Raw genomic sequence first — 17,815 nt, 5'->3', positions numbered from 1 at the left:
ATGTCTTTTTTTTGCATTCTTAAAAAGAATGTATGCAGCCAAAACAGTGTTACCCAACCTAGAGCCTGTAGGCCATATCTGACCCATGATGCAGTGCAGTTTGGCTTTTGAAGCTTCTGCTCATGGTGCAGAGACTAATTTCATTGGACTTGCCTTTTTTTTTATGTGGCCCATGACATGTATAAGAAATTCAGCCTTCAGGCTGGAAAAGGTTGGGCAGCACTGACCTAAATCATCCCTTTTGAGTTTTGTCCACATCAATACATGATTTTATTTCCTGTCCAATTTTTCATAGACCTAAAAAACTTGTTGGATTTTTTAAATGTTGATAGAACAGAAAGAAAAAAAAAAGTTTTCTTTTTCAGGGTGAGGTGCTCTGTACCCTTAAGTTTTTGGACTAGTATTTAAAAATAGTGTTCAGTCCTACAAAAAGATTAGTTTATTGAGACTTAAAATTGTTTTGTTGTTTTATTAGGTCCATTTTAAAAATGTCATCACCTCCAACTTGAATTATTCTCAATATGAAAAACAAAGTGTGAATTATTTTGTCATAGAAACATTTATTACAACATAAACTGAAAAAAAAAGTTAAATATTATATAAATATTGTATATTACAATAGCTCATGATTTTTACTAACGAGTTTCACTTCAGTTTCTCTGTGGCTAATTACTCTTATATCATACACTTATAAGTGTATATTTGTTTGTATAGAGATCTTTATTTATTTTAACACACGTCTTCTTTTCTCTAGAACTGTTCTTAAAGTTTACCAGTGACATTTGTATTAGATGTCCAGATGATACTTGTTTTATTTGACCACATAAATTTGTCATTATTCCATTCATTAGACAAACTGCAAAAGTTTTGCTGGATAAAATTTGCTTCATCAAAACATTGGTTTCGCTGGCTGGACTATCACCTTGATTCTACCTCTTATTGAAAAGAGTTCATCTTAGTTTATGCTTTTGTTTAACTTTTGCACTCTCAAATCTACTAAACGTTAATCATAGAAAAGTAATGAAACATTTTTGTTTTCTTAGCCATGTCTACTACCATTGTTAAAATAGATACAATTGTGAGGGAGTTTTAAAAAATGTAATTTGCTAGATTACTAGCACACAGCCACTCATTGAATGTCATTTTAGTGGAAAGGGGAGGGGGTGGGGGGGACAAAAAGTGTTTTCTATGTTGTTTTGTTGTATGCTTTATTTTAATTGACATTTATTTTCTCTTGCTATTCATTCTCTAAGTACCAGTATGAAGAAACCAAACAAGCTGCTGAGGGAACATCTGATAAATATTTTTTTATATATATAAATTGTATTTGGTAGCATTTTTTAGTTGATTTTTTCTAAAGCTTTTATTGTTGACTTAATTTGAAATATTCTTTTATCTCAGATTTGTGATTAGTACATTAAAACAAAAAAAAAAAACAGTTTTGTAATATGATATATTATTCATCATCACTGTTACTAGTCCATATTTTTTTTTTACATTTAAACACCTTGTATATTGACAGAAGAACTCTTTTGTGTTCTGATTCCTACAATCATTCTAGTGGCAGCCATTTTATTTCTTGTTATTTGTAGAACTTTGATTCAGTTGTTATTGTTGTCAATTAGTCCTGCCAATGGTTATTTATGTATTTATATGGTTTAACATTTTTTTAAAATTATTGTAAAGACAATCTAAATAATGCCTGTCCTGTCAGGACTTTATTTATGATTAGATTTTTAAATGTCTTGGTAATTAAGTAAAATTTTAATTGCAATATGTGTGTGTATTAAAGAATAATTGTTATCTTTTGCTTGATGATTATACATAGTCGCGAAGTTTAGCCTAACAGACATACCATACACACTCAGCATGTTCATAAAATAATAAACAATATGTATGATAAGTTAAAATTAAATATGAATTTAATAGAAAAATATTTATACAAATATATCGAAAGGAATAATGTGAATGATAATTTTTCACAAATAAATATAAACATAAAAAGTCATAAATTCATAAATTAAGTAATAACTTAAAAAAGCATAAAAATAAAGTAAGCAACAATATGTTGCTTGAAAACGCTGACTTCAACATCACAGTTTCATATTGTATGCCAAAGATTCGTCTCTGTAATAAGTTCTGTATAAACTGCCAACGGACATCAATCATGATAGCAGCATATTAGAACTGTCATTAACTTCTGACCAACAATACAAAGATGATGACGACAATGTCCAGGGTAATACCAAAAACCCACAGCATTGAATCAACAATGAAATAATTAACTGAAACCCAATAAAAATAACAGACAATCTCTAAAACTAGAAATACGAACAAATCTGTTTAAAGAATATCGTTACAATATAAAATACAACTCACCCTAAACAGAGGTCAAATAGTCCTAACAAGAATTAATCCAAGGCAATATGGTAAGGCTGACCAGTAGTATAAAACCAAGATACATTCAGGACCTCAAAAAGTACATCTTGTCTATCAATTACAATAAGGTGAAAATGCCCCCAAAATAAGAGCTGATAAATTACGTCACTCATGACAATGGGACAAGGAATAAAATGTTGCACAAAATATTAATACCATGAATGACGTCATCGCCTACAGAAGAAAGTGGCGCTATTTGATAGTGTACATTTTTACAAATATACTCAACAACATTACTAACTGCGACAAGCTTAATTTGGGCAGTCTTAACTACATTGAATCCCATATGTGTATGTACAAATGTACATAAGTGTTTAAAGTGTATATGGTCTTATCAAGTAGATCTGTAATGAAACTTGTAGAAGGTAGATATCTCCACAAAAGCTATGGGTAGGTTCTCCTGGCTCCACTAACACAAATGTTATCAGTAGGTTCTATGCTTCTTCTTCCTCGTTCTCATTTTATGTTAAAGTGTTCAGATGACTAGACCAATACATGTGATGAACTGCGCAGTGGTTTCCAAATCAGGGAGCTCTCCGTATAGTTTTCTTTCTATTGAGGTGTTTTGGGGCCAGTGTCTAGTACGGGCCTCTTGGTAAAGAGAGCAGTTTTGGAGGACATGGTCAGCATTATCTGGTGACACTCCACACGGGCAGATTTCACTGGTTCCAATTTTGAGCTTCCGGGCTCTGTTTTTATTCTAGACATTTGTATTGTACTAGCATTTTAAACATTATTTTATTGTGCATTAATGTTTATGTAAGAAACATTTTCCTTATTACTGATTTTATTATGGATAAATATTTGTACAAAAAAGAATAAGATCGAACTGTAGGCATACAGTTGAATGATTATATCTAGGCCTATATAGGTCAAATTCAACCCCCTCCCCCTTTCCAATACAGAAGTCATGAAAAGTTTGTTTGGTTAACTATATTTTGAAATTCATGATAAAATTTTAGTTTAACTACTTTATTTTAGTTGAAAACTTTAGTGCAATCAATAATCAAACTCATTTTGTTATAATAAAAATTAAACTATTTTGTTTTTAAAGCCATAATTCAAATAATTTTCTCAGCCTGTACCCAATTCATAATTTGAAAAAAATGGAATTCTTAACATTCATAATCATTGGCTGTACAGATAAAAGCAACAAGGGTGAGGTACAATTCAGTATTTAATCACAGTATTAAGTTACAAAATTTCAAATCTAGCATTAACAGAATTCACTGATCTTTATGAATGACAATTGAAGAAAGCCACAATACAAAGTTGACACTGAGAAAAGTCTTCTAAGAAAAAACTGTCATGCTGTGAAAACTCACTCTTTTTCATATTGGCTGAAAGAAAAAAAAAAAGAAATAATTTTATTTAGCTTTTTTATTTTAAACATTAGAATACATTGAATACCAAAGCACGCTATAGCTGGAGTATATTAAATGAAGATGTGATGCTGTGTTGAGTTTATAAAAGTTTAGGGCTAGTAGCGGATTCTTTGTCCTCACATGAAATGTATCATGTAATGATAATGCAAAGAACAATTCACAAGTTGTAATTTGTACACTGTAATTTAAAGAAATTTAACAAGATTTAAAAAAAAAAAAGGTTTAAAAAAAAATACCGCAGGTTATAAGATGCTGTCTTTTCCAAACAGAATGAGAATTTGTAACCAAAAGTATGTTAAGAACTTACATAATAATTTGTATCAAATCAAATCATATACTATCAAATATCTTAGTTTATGAGAACTGATCTGGTTTTCGAAGTTGACTATAACAATGGAATCTCTAATTGCAGGGGGGCAGTTGCGCATATTCTGACGGGCCGCATGTGGTCTGCAGCCCATAATTTGCTAACCCTGCTATAGACTATAGTCTAGGTCTAATATTTAATTTAAGTCATTGGTTAATATGCATGACTGAATGCAAGACGCATGGGATGTAATCATCTTCTTTTTTGAAGTAACGTCTGTATTATAGAAGAAGAAGAGCAATCCCTTTTCTCCATTTCAAGACTTGTCTGTTTCAACCACAAGTGAATATTTTTACAGAAAAAAAAAAACAAGCACTGATCTAGAACAAAAAAGTGCTAAAAAGAAAGTGTTAGGCAAGATACTTACCGCTCCAGTTCACTTTTGAGTCTCTGGGAAAAAAAAAAAGGTTTTTAATCTTCTTTCTCTCTCTGACACCTTTAAGAAAAAAAAATGTATTGTCTAAAAATTTTCATAGCTTTTTTTATTCTTACCTGGATTTCTTTGTCTTTCTGTCTGGTTATGTAGTTGTATTTCTGAAGAGAAAAACAAATATTTGTTAATCAGATTCATTTTCTTATTCTATTCTTATCACAATTTTACTTACAGACTTTGTATCAAATAAATAGGTAACTAGATCCTACACCTTTCAAACTAGTCATGCATGTTAATCAATGACTTTTTGCTAAGTTGTTGGTTTTCCTGGATGATTTGAGCAACCCTTTCCATTTTCTAATGGCACTAGGGAAGAAGGAAAACTTGCAGGAATTTGTTTAAGCATATGGAATAAGGGGTGGTGGTGGATGAGGGGTTAAGCGCTTGGCTTCTGAAACTGGGGTCCTGGGTTGGAATCTTAGTTAAGACTGGGAATTTAAATTTCGGGATTTTTAGGGCGCCCCCGAGTCCACCCAACTCTAATGGGTACCTGACTTTAGTTGGGCAAAGTAAAGGTGGTTGGTCATTGTGCTGGCCACATGGCATCCTGCTATTTGACCGTTGGCAATAGAAACAGATGGCCTTAACATCATCTGCGCCATAGATCTCAAGGTCTGAAAGGGAAACTTTACTTTTTTTTCTGTATGGTCCTTAAGATCAACTTTGATTGCAAAAGATATAACTTACTGATCTAAATTGTGTCAGCTGTTTCACTAGCATGATTTTTTCATGCTCCACATCCTGAAATGAGAGCAATTTCAAATATAGACAAATTGTCTTGAAAGATATAAGCTACATCCTAATAGCATTTCTCAAGACAAAATTTTAAATCAATTTCTCTAAGACTGATAAATTTGAAGAAATTAAAGAGTTTACCAAAAATTAACCATTTGATATTGAACATTGTATAAACCCACTACGTCCCACTCCCGATTACCTTTATAATCTTAAGCAAAGAGAAGTAGGTCACATTTTTGTATTTAATATAAAAATACAAACTACAGCTAGAAAAATAGAGATTATAACTGAAAATAAGGTATAAAGATTCTTCCTTTTAATGAAAAATAAAATCAGTTTTCTCCAAAATGATTTGTAATTAATCTAGCAATGAGACTGAAGAAATATTTAATTTAATAAGTTTCAAATATTGAAAAGGGGTTTTAGGAACATCTAATAAAAACAGTATAGGACTAAAACGTTCTGGACAGCAGAAGTGGCTAATGGGTTTAAATGTTGTTTTGTTTGTTTATTGATAAAAAAAAACCTGTTATGTAAGGTCATCTGTTTCTGTGGCCAAAGGTGTCATGTGGCCAGCACAACAAACAACCACCTTTACTTATCCTCAACTAATGCTAGGTACACATTCAACTTGGGTGGACTCAGTGTCCTAGAAATCACAAAAATTAAAATCCATCTTCATCAGAACTTGAACCCATGACCCTTTGGTTCAGAAGTCAAGTCCTTTACCACCCAGCCACTATGTTATTTGTTCACCTTGGGTCAAAAAGGTGATAGCATGAGAAAAACCTCAAAGAAGAAGAGGAAGTGATAATTACTAAACTCAATTTAAGTCAGTAGTCTTTGGTACTCGGAGCAGTACACATGTATTGAAGTGGCCAGTTGTTACCCACTATGATGGCTAAGTACGTGAGCAAACATGGCTCTCAGTGAGCTACCACTGTATGCTCTAGCGAGTGTACCTGAGTGTACCTTCACATGGTGGGGATGTGAGAAAGGCTTGCTAACCAGTTCAAAACCCACCGCTGTTACCCCTATGGGTGGTGAAGGTCCCCTCATGGGTGCGGGTTAAGGTACTAATTGATTAATTTTTTAAATTGATTCTTGTGTTTTCAGGTAACAGAAATAATTGTGCAAATTTCAGCTTAAGATTGGGTGTCAGAGAAATATTGTGTACAAACTTTTGGCCAGACAGACAGACAGAGTGAGTTGATATAAGTTTGTAAATACTTACTATCAACCTTGACTTTATGTTACTAACTTCATTGCTTGTGTTTCTCAAGTTCTCTTCACTCCTAGCTATAACATAGAGATGTAGTTTTATTAAATCTTTTTCTAAGGCAACAAAAATTACAACATTTTAGCTTATTAAGCACTTTGCCTGTATTTCATCAAACAGGAAAAAGTAACAGTTTTTCATCAGCGTGTCATTATTCAAGGAGAAACCCAAAGGTGTCCAAATGGTTTTCCAGACTTTGAATTTGTCCTTCATTTCCATATGAAGTCAACTTTTTTTCCAATTCACCCCAGAGATGGGCCAAACTGAAAGAAGCTGTAGCCTGGAGTTTAAAAAAGGACAGTAATACAAGGTGGTCTGCAAGAGAGAAAACTACGTGGGCAGTTTCTTTGCAGCTTGACCAAATCACCCTCCTCTCCTCACCCGAGCTACGCCACTGGCTTCAGGGCATTTTTCTTAACTTTTGGAAATTGAATTATCAGAAATTTATAAGCAGAGCTTATACAAGTTTGATAGGCGATATTATTAAAAAGAAAAAAAAGAGATACTTCATGAAACAAAGATTTTACATACACAACAACCTTGAGCTTTTTCTAAGTACCGCTTGTTTTTCTGGTCTTGAACCTTTTTTCTTTTGCAACAAAAAAAAAAAAAAGAGTTTGTTTATAAACATAAGAAAAAGATCATGTCAAATACAAACGGAAATAAAGGCCAACAAAACAAAATAAAATAATGAAACAAAATCAAAATAGTAGGACAGGTTCAGTTCAAAATAATCAAAGAACCAGCATCACAGAGGCACAATAGTGTCTCATCTCAAAAACCAAAACAATGGTTTACAATAATATAATAAATGTCATAATCAAATGACAACATCCATGAGACACTACTGTCTCATATCAAAACAAAAGATGTCTTTTACAAAAAAAAAACATACATACTATAGACATAAACGAACTTATAACTAACAAATAAATAAAGTCGAAGCAGGACGTTTTGGCGCCGCCGTTTTAGCGCGAGCCGTTTTGGCGACGGGACGTTTTGGCGCGAAATACATTATGTACGTTTATTGTATTATTTCTTTTAAAAGAATTATTCATATCTATGTTTTGCATGAGTGTTTGTGTTAAGACATATTTTTCACGAACTAAATGTAAATGTGTGTTTGATTTTCACATCATTTTCTTTAATAAACATTTTGGCTTGTGTATGTGTGTTTATTAAGAGGCACATATTTATTTTCAAAAAAGTTTTTTAAGATATTACTTTAAAATTAAAAACAAAATGAAATGATGATAGACAAAAAAATAGATGCAATTATTTGTTTACATTAACATTGGTTTATTTAATGACTGTATGGTATCTACAGCTATACATACCAAACACTTGCTAATAATAAGTAAAAAAATTATACATGTACCATGTTTCTCAAAATACTTTAAGTTAAGTATACATAGACACCATGGTTATTTGCCTAAGTCGCTGGAATTCAAGAGTTCATTAAAAAAAAACTATGTGCTTATTAAATTATCGTCAAATGATATCTCGCGCCAAAACCTCCCCTCGCCAAAACGGCTCGCGCCAAAACGTCCCGTCGCCAAAACGGCGGCGCCAAAACGTCACGTACCGAAATAAAGTCTACTTAGTTCGTTAACGAAACACTCTTCCCATAATAGTGGCACACTCCTCTTGAGTAACACAGTCAGAGCACAACAACACAAGTATTAGTTAAACATTATGGATGGAGATTTCATTCAAAATGCACTGGTCAGTTCAAGAGAGAGTGGCTATTGTAAACAGTTAACCGAGAATTAAATAGTATATTAAAGGGAGCTAACTCTTACTGAAAATAAAGTAGCTACCCTTATTGTCCCTCTTGTCACAACACACAAGAACAGATCAGTTCACAATACACAACAAGAACATAAATACACAACAAACACTATTTTAAAAAATTTAAATAAACATTTAGAAATTACACTGTGACAACACTATGGAGAAAAATTTAAAAAAAAAACATTTTTTTCCGGCTGGGCAGCCTGGGATTCTATCAGGTTAGTATCTCTGCCCCTGCCTCTTTTACTTTTTTCTGAGCTAATCATGTTTTAAAAAAACAAAAACAAATAATTACTAACAGAAAATTCAGCGATGGCTACAAATAACTAAAGACCAGTATAATAGTGTCTCTCTACATATGCATACATATTTATATATATGACTGCTTGTCTTGACCATTACTTGTTTTTTTTTTTTTAAATATTTCAAGATAAGTATAAATGAATAATTCAATAAATGATGGCTTACACAGAATGGCTGCTTGGTTGTTCATGGTCTATTGGCTGCCATCCCACGTCTTCCTGCAGGAAAATTGAACCGTCTCTGTAAAATATTAAATAAACAAAGAAGTTAGATACTGATTTAAGATTCAAGATTAAAAAAAAAATAAATATTTTTTTCTAATTGTTTAGCTTTATTTTTTTTTTTTCTGAATTCAGTAAGCTTAAATTGCTTTTTTTCCTTTTGTTGTTTCAGAGTGTGAGTAAATATAAACAAAAAGATACACCATACAAGTAATGCTAGAGCAGACAATGTACAGAACATAGGGTAATAAATTAATTATATATATTGTTACGAATCTCACTATCCAGGCTCTCTGCAAACTGCACCATACACCACCAACTTAAAGAACTTGACAACTCAGGGCTCCAAAGTAACGTAACACTTTAATAGTTGAATAAATAACAGCCAATACTGTACAATTGGCAACACGTACACTGTACAAATATCTCTGCGATAACACCGTTCCGCTGTATCAACTCTTGCACTGGCCTCTGCGTCTCGTTCCGGGCTTGCACTGGGTTCAACAGTTCAGGACTGACTTCACACACTAGGCTCGTTGTGTCGGACTCGATCACAGACCAAGATCAAGACGCCGTTCGCCTCAACTGTACTTGATAGTACTCCGCACTGAACCGTCGTAATGCTCCGTACAGAACCACACCGCTGAACTGTGCTGTAGTCAACCGGACTGTAGTGAACCGGGCTCTGAACCCCTGCCGTGAACCGTTTTGACTGCGACACCTCCGCTCTTATATAGGGTCCCTACTGGCCTTCTCGAAGCGGACAGAACGCCGCTCGACGTTTCTAGGTGGTCAGATGACTACAACTCTCGTGACGCTCCTGAGCTCTGTTCACGACGTCGATCCTTCCCGGACCGCCGTCGATCCTTCCCGAACCACCGTGCTGACACTCGTCTCGGCTGACAGTCGTAACTCGTCACGGTTGACCGCTCGTCTAGCGCTGGCCTGGGGCAATTTGCGTCAGCTGACTACACACACACCACTACCCCCATTTGTGCCACCACCAGGTTTATAACAATATATATATATATATTTAGAGAGAGAAAGAGATGTGATAGGCCCTATATATATATAGATAGACAGATAGATATAACTTCATTTTGATATGTAACAGAACTGATAAAAAATGTGAGATGATTACAATGAACATAAATGTCAATTCTGGTTTTTAGATCAAACTCTTTCCTGCAGGGTTCACTGTCGCCGCCTCTGTCTTCACTTTCCAATAACAAACCAACAGGAATGTCTTCCACTCACTAGAACACCGTTTCCACAGTTTTCTTAGGCAACTTCCTGACTAGACAACCCACACAAAGAACCTTGCTGAACTATTACTCTAGGGGGATCAAGCCAAGTTCTCGTCTAAAATATTATATTCTTCCTTTTCCACTTAGATGGAATTCCAGTTGCTCCAGTTCATATACAGTGATCTAATAGTGCACTGTTGCGCCTTGTGCATGCAGAATGACAACAATACATAATTTTGAAAACAAAATGGTGCGCTTGCTTTCAGAACAGAAAATGTAGCCTTTGCAAGCTGCAAAATATCATGAAATGGGATTTTCAATAGCTTTTCAAAATTTTAAGACATACATAAGATAGACAGACAGACCACATTAAACTAATAGTATCCTTAAAACAAGGCTTTTTGATGCAGTAGTCATTTTGGCGCTAAGTATTGTAGACAGATATTTTATTACCTAATCCATGTGCTGCGCTATACTTGAAATAGTTGTTACTATATGTTTATTTATCCTTTAAAATAGTAATACAAGGCCAATAACAACTAAGAATACAGACAAGCTCCAGATATTTACCAATGAATGATGTTTATAATTATCTAGAAGGGTAGGATAAGAAAGTAAAATTCTTTAAAAAAAACAAAAAAACTAACATGCTGATGGGTATCGTTAAAAATGTTCAAAATAAGTTTCTGGCGTTGGTGCTTTTATCAAAATAAAAATCAAAGCACTAAGTTTAAAAAATAGATTAATAAAAATCTACACATAAAAATACATTCTACCAGTGAATATGAATATCATTTGACATGCACTTCTCATTATTGCTTTTATTACAAGAGAAATTAAGGTGTCAAGTGTCAATAAACTATACCTTTGTTGGCTCATTGTTTTCTTGATTTTTCTTGTCACACAGCTGGATTTTCTGGTTGGTATTTGTGTGATCAATAATACGATTGCTTTCTTCCACTAGTTGGGCATTTAGCTCCTCAAGAGCAGCAAGTTCCTGACATTGAAACATAAAACTGATCAATGCAATACCAATTTTATAGAATGACATCAGTTCAATTTATATATTATAAGATAAGATAATTTTATTGATCCAATCAAATAGAAATTCAGTTTGACTACAATTGACAACATCAGCATAACTACTGTACAATAACAGTATAGATGAAGAATTCGAACAACATTCACACACGAAACACATACACATTCCCAACCAGCACTTTATGAATTTGAACTTCTAAGTACTTCTCAATGACGACAGCTGATCTTGTAACACTCTGACCGAAAGTGGGATAAAGGAGTTTTTAAATCTTTCTGTTTTAGTCCTAATGGAAAGGAGACGACCACTTCATTCAGATTTTATGTAACAGTGGTTTAATGGGTGCAGGTTGTCCTTAAGAAGCGAGTGTTTTGGAAAGGTATCTTTCATGAAAAAGCTCTTCAAGAGATGGTAGCTGTATTTGAGTGATGTGCAATGCTTTTTTAATTAGTCTATTTAGTCTAAGTCTTTGTGCCAGTAAAGTATTACCATACCAACAGGTGATGGCAAAGTTAATTAGACTGCTGATGGTTGCTGTATAAAAAAGTGAAATAATGGATTTGTCGATGTTAAATTTTCTTATCTTTCTAAGGTAGAAGAGTCGCTGGTGAATTTTTGTGTAGAGATTTTGACAGTGTTCACTCCATTTCAGTTTGTTGTTGATAGTTGTTCCTAGATATTTATATTCTTGTACTTGTTCTATGGTTTGATTGTTCATCTAAATTTCTGCAATATGGCCTTAATGTTTCTTAAGTCAATAATCATTTCTTTAGTTTTCTGAACATTTAAAATTAGAAAGTTGTCTATACACCATTGGTAAAAGGTGTCAATTGTTGAATGGTACAGATTTTCGTCACCTGAAATAAGGCCAATGATTGCTTTGTCGTCAGCAAATTTTATGATGGGAGTGTCAGCTGATAGGCTCTGAATGTCATTTGTGTATATGGTATACAATACTGGTGACAGGACGCACCCCTGCGGCTCCAGTGCTAAGCTCTCTCGTGCCTTACACATGCCATTCACTTTTACATATTGTGGGCGTTTGATAAGAAAGTTTAAAATCCAAGCTTGTATGTTTTTGCTAACGTTCAATTCAGATAGTTTTTGATAACAATAAGCTATAATGTCTGTAGTCATAGATTTGACAAAGACAAAAAAATAAAAGTTATTTCTAGTTTACTAAATTCTTACATCTTTCAGTTTTTTTTTCTCTTCTTGAAGACTTTTAATCTTAGAACTCAACTCTGACTTCTCTGTGTAATGATTATCAAGTATTTTTGAAGCCTGAAAGTAAAGAAAAGTTAACAATCCTAGTGAATCACAAGAGTTATAAAAATCTAGATCCGTCATCAACCTTTTTTTTTTCACTCTTTTATATAATAAGCACACTTCTATCATGCAAACATTTTTGGAATTATATAACAAGGATTCAACTGCCTTGTTTTCATTGATCCTTTACATAATGTTAAATAAAATACTTTACAATCAATATAGTAATATAGTATTGTCTCTGAAAGATTATGTTGGAGTGTGGTTTTATATGTGGTTACACATACCAGTGATGGGAATAGACTTTACAAAAATTTTAGGAAATTTTGGTCCAATCCCCCATCCCTTTTGTAAACTGGCCTGTAGCGGCGACTTAAAATAAGATGTTGCAGAAATTTAAAATATTTTCCTAGCATGTAACTAAGGTTCTTATATAAAGGTTATATAAGTTACTGCAGACTTCAGCGACAATGAAAACATTTCCATCTACAGCTGACAATCCCTCAAGGCCAATCTAGAATCAGTCCTCTTCAAAGTGAATTTGTTTCAACCTAAGTTCATCAAAAAATAATGAGAACACTCACTGAGCTTCAATACTTTCTTTCTCCTGGAGTAGATTCTTAAATTTGGCATCCAGCTCTCTGTTTCTCTGCTGCTCCTGTTTCACCTCATGCTCTTTTTCTTTCAATGAACTTTCTAGAGACTTGACCCTGAGATCAAGAAAAAAAATTGAAACTAAATAGAAACTTCTGATGCCTACGCAATAAACTTTTAGTTGACATTTCTGGCCAAGCCAATTACAGTTGAAATATAGGGTTGGGATGTACTGGTTTCATTTTAAACATTGTCAATCAAAAAAATGAATTAGAAATAAAGTGTTTAGTTGAATCATTTAGAAAACTGAAATGAAACTATCCAAAAGTGAATGTTGACTAAAATTTTTTTTTTCTTTTTTTTAAAGTTAAAAAAAAAACAGCTTCTGAGATCAACACAGATACAGAAATAAGACAAATGTCCTCAAGCATAAAAAAGACTATTAATGTTAAGGCATGATCGCAAAAGTCGAGAGAATTTCAACCACTCAGACATAAAGTCACATTTGCGGAGTTACTTTGAAATGACTTCATGCTGTCACATCTCACGAAACAATATACATTTTTAAAAGGTCCTACTAAAAAGGTGAAGGATGCCTTTTATTTAAAATATTTTAATTTATTGAAGCAATGGTAAGAATCACATTTTTTGTGTGTGTGTGTTAATATTCAAACATGGAGTGATAACTTTAATGACATTAAAACTTTTATTTTGCTTCTAAAATTTTATTGACTGCCCTGTCCCCCTTTGTCAGGACCTTTAAGCCCTCTCCCTTTCCCCAGTATGAGAAACACTGGAATTTAAATACAGAAATGTGGTGGTTGTACTTTTCTCAGCTCTCCTTCACCTACAAAACTCTCTCTACTGATTGTCCATATCTTGTCAAAATATTTAACAAAAATCTCATTTTTCTATTGTTGCAGTTTCTTCTAAGACATTTTCATAGGCATTAAAAAGATCATGAGTTGGTCTCACTCTTGACTAAGGTGTATATGTTTATAGTAGGCTAATGCTAATCTTTTTTCTAGTATCTTCAACCTTTTCTACTAAAGCTGACAATAATTGGATCATCTGATAAGCTTTTTTTAAAAAAAAATTATTTTAATTTCACTTTTTATGTATTTCAAGCTAAGTCTGTCTGAATAAGTCAATAAATGAAAGCCTTTTTTTGATGAGTTTGCTAAGAGGATATATACTGACTTTACCATTAAAAAAATATTTGCCAAAATGTTTTGTTTTATATATTATGATGTTCATTACATTGTTTTAATAATACATTCACTAAGTTAATTGTTTTTTTTTTTCCTTTTACTGTTTCAGAATGAAAGTAAATATTTAAAAAGCTTTGTTCTTGTTTTTTGCTAATTCTAGGATATTATTTTGTACATAACAATGTCTAACAGTGTCCTCCATTGGTATTAGTAGGAAATTGCAACTCTTAAGTTTAGTAAGTTATCTTATTTAGACATCCTATTATAATTTATGTCCAAAATGCACATTAGCTGGGGCAATGTAATTTTAAATCTTAAAGTAGACAATGTACAGAACAAAAAGAGGGTAATAAAAAGGCTCTTTAATTAAGATATTGTTCTATTCATATAGAATTGAGAACCCTGCTTTATTTGTCTCACATTTTAAGTAAGAAAAAAACATATTCATATATTTAATAAAAACATGGTAAAAAAATAAGTAAATAAATATATTTTTCAAGACTCACAGATTGTCAGTTGTTATATCCAGTTTCTTTACTTCACGCATTCTCTTCCTAAGGTTTTCTTTAGTTCTTTTTTGCTCCTCTAGTTCAACCTGTCAAAACAAACAGCAACTACTACTCTCGAATGAACTTAAGAAAAAAAAAGTGTAATTTAGACTTTCTCTCCTAATTAAGAATAACATAGTTGATTCAAGTGAAAGAATACAATGAGCCCTGCATTCTAAAGTTCAAGCATCAGAAAATGGTGACAAAGTTTTTTTACAAGCGTGAAGGCAAAGAAAGATGGTTGGGACCTGGTCTTTCAAGATGGAAAAGTTTTTTTGTGAGACATGGCGGTGTATTTGTCAGAGTGGCACTAAACAGACTTAATAAAGCGAGCCTGGGTGAGGAAGAGAGTACAGAAGATGATGAGGAGAACACAGAAACGATTGAAGACGTCGTCAAGAGTGGTGTAAGCGAAATATTTGATGGAGATTGTGAACTTATTAGAGATGAAAGTGACACAAGGACAGACATTCATTTTGTAGCTTGTTTGAAGCCAAATGAACAAACAGAATACAGAATGGAAGCCTTTTAGAAAAAAAAAGTTTTGTGAATACAATGAACAGTTGAAAATCTGGACAGAGACCAGTAACATTCTGTACAATCATAGCTCAAGTAGGAAGAAAACAATTTTTGTCATGGTACAGGAAATAATGTTAAGTGCCTTAATTCCAAGAATAAGTTAACTAGTCAAGTGGGCTAAAAGTGGAGTGTGTGAGTGAACGACTAGGTAAATAGGTCATTCTTTTAGATGACCTTGAAGAGATGTTTAGGTAAACATGCATGAGTAGTCAGGAATAGGTAGAAGACTAAGAATTATGTAGCAAGAAAGGCCAGGCAACACAAAGCTACCTAGATGAGTCATTGTTCAGTGGTCATTATTCGACTAGTAGTTTATGTAATTCAGTTATTTGACAATATTGTAAGATAGCCAGCTATTTCATAAAAGTGATTCATGTTAATTTTTTTATTGTTGGATAGCTTATTTGATTGAATCAAGTTTGAAGAAATTAAACTCAAGAAAGATACATTCTAATCTAAATTTCTTCAGTGTGATTGAATAGAGACAATACTACTCTGCAAAAGAGCTCATGACAGTGAGGACAAATACAATATATGCTTGAATCTTACATGAAATTTTTCTATTGCAAATTCCATAGATGAATATGGTTTGTGTTGTTATCAACTACTTCTTCAAATAAATTGTCAGCTCTTAAGTGGGTGCACTGCACTTGATAGGTCTCTTACAGCTGGCGGTATCTTTGGTGGGTTGACAGGAGTAGGTCTGTAAAGAAGCTCTTGGAAATGATCGACCAGTCTCTTCTTTTGTCCTTCTTCGTCTGTTATCAAGCCACCATTTTTGTCCTTTACTGGCCTCTCTGACATGGCAAATTTTCCAGATATGTTTTTGATGACTGGTTACAGTTCTTTGGTACTGTTCTGAAGAGCTGCTTCTTTTGCTAGTGCCTTTGAACAGGGCACAACATAATGAGGCAACACTTATTCTGGATGTTGAAACTAGTGAAACATGCCTTGTGAAAAATAATTCATTGACTGTGTCCTGATAGAATGTAACATGCATTCTTAATCCTGATGTTTGAGTGACAACTGTTATATTTTTTATTTTTACTACTCTCTTTTTCTTTTTCTCTTCTCTTCTGGATATAGTGGAATTTAAGAAAAGAAAAAGTAAAGTACCCCTTTCAGACCTTGTAGTCTATAGGGCACATGATATAAAGGTCATCTGTATCTGTGGCCAATGGTTAATGAGGGTGTCATGTGGCCAGCACAACGACCAATCACCTTTACTTTTCCCCAACTAATGTTAGGTAACTATTAGAGCTGGTTGGACTCAGAGGTGCCCAAAGATCCAGAAATTAGAAATTCCAGTCTTCACCAGGATTCATAGCCGGGACCCCCAGTATGGGAGCCAAGAGCTTTACCACTCAGCCATATTAAGAAATAATATAAACTCTATTAGAACTCTATTAGAAATTAAGTAATTAAGTAAAGAATACCTTGCTGTTTTAACTCTGCAGCAGCTGCCATGCTAAGCATTGTCCATATGGGTCAGAGACAGCCAAATAAGCCCTGGAAAGAACCTCACTGTGATCCTGTTCTATAGCCAACATCCAAGCTATCATCAGGGTTGTGGGTGGGAGTGACAGGGGCAGAGTGAGCTGTAGTTGGTCCAGTGGAAACCTCAGAAGATAGACCATCACAATCTACCCTGAGCATGATGAGAAACAAATATCATAGTGTGATAAATATAATGTTTAATAAATAAATATATTTGTTCATTTTATTTTGGTTCATGTCAACTTTGAAACAACTCTTTGCAGTGTATTTACATGTGTATAAATTATTATGGACATTTCTTTTTACCCTTTTTAAAAATTTGTACATGTTCCTTAAACTCTCGTAGATTATTATGTAAGGGTTAGTAGACATTTGACATTAAAACAGTCAGTAATCTGATGCAGCGCAGACATAGATTGGTGCAAAAAATGTAATGGTTATATCATTGCACACATAATGATACATAAAGCCATAATGTGACAGAAGAAACGAATGTCAAAATTACTAAATAATGAAAGAGCTATTGGTTGCTTACATGTTACATCCTTTGATTTACATTTGATCTATTTATATCTATATATATTATATATCATAGGAATACTATTTGTAATATAGAGTTAATCAGTAGATCTATACTCTGATGAAAGGAGATAAGCTGTAAAAAGGAACTTCACTTAATAAAAATGTTATAGTCATGAATATGTTTAAATGATTTTTTTTTCAAGTTATCCAAGAAATAGTTGCCAACCAGGCAATTGATTTAACAAGGTATATGAACAATTTTAACTGCCTCTGGCCTAACCCTAACCCCAGGTATCTACTTTTGGCAATCCATGAAAACACTAGTCATTAAGTGTGTATGTGTGTGAGGT

The 17,815-nt window shown here is 33.4% G+C and overlaps 1 protein-coding gene across 1 annotated transcript; it reads right to left on the bottom strand.

Moving 5' to 3' along the window:
* Positions 1–3,603: 3,603 nt before the first annotated feature.
* LOC129923995 (chromosome partition protein Smc-like) lies at positions 3,604–16,250 on the bottom strand. Its single transcript, XM_056017542.1, has 10 exons — positions 16,113–16,250; positions 14,826–14,914; positions 13,099–13,224; positions 12,635–12,698; positions 12,437–12,529; positions 11,072–11,203; positions 5,312–5,365; positions 4,684–4,725; positions 4,559–4,581; positions 3,604–3,779 (listed from the first exon to the last, which is right to left on the bottom strand). The coding sequence occupies exons 1-10, from the start codon at positions 16,248–16,250 to the stop codon at positions 3,761–3,763; spliced, it is 780 nt and encodes a 259-aa protein (XP_055873517.1). The 3' UTR covers positions 3,604–3,760.
* Positions 16,251–17,815: the final 1,565 nt, after the last annotated feature.

The sequence above is a fragment of the Biomphalaria glabrata genome, chromosome 18 (assembly GCF_947242115.1).
Source record: "Biomphalaria glabrata chromosome 18, xgBioGlab47.1, whole genome shotgun sequence".
NCBI classification, from domain to species: Eukaryota; Metazoa; Mollusca; class Gastropoda; family Planorbidae; genus Biomphalaria; species Biomphalaria glabrata.
This window is presented reverse-complemented; position numbering and strand designations above follow the sequence as displayed.

Coding starts and splice junctions, on each gene's coding strand:
- LOC129923995 (XM_056017542.1), bottom strand. CDS start 16,250: ATGTCAGAGAGGCCAGTAAAGGACAAAAATGGTGGCTTGATAACAGAC. Junction 11,204..12,436: donor AGAAAAAAAAACTGAAAGAT/GTAAGAATTTAG, acceptor TTTCAATGTCAG/GAACTTGCTGCTCTTGAGGA. Junction 5,366..11,071: donor AAAACAATGAGCCAACAAAG/GTATAGTTTATT, acceptor CTCTCATTTCAG/GATGTGGAGCATGAAAAAAT.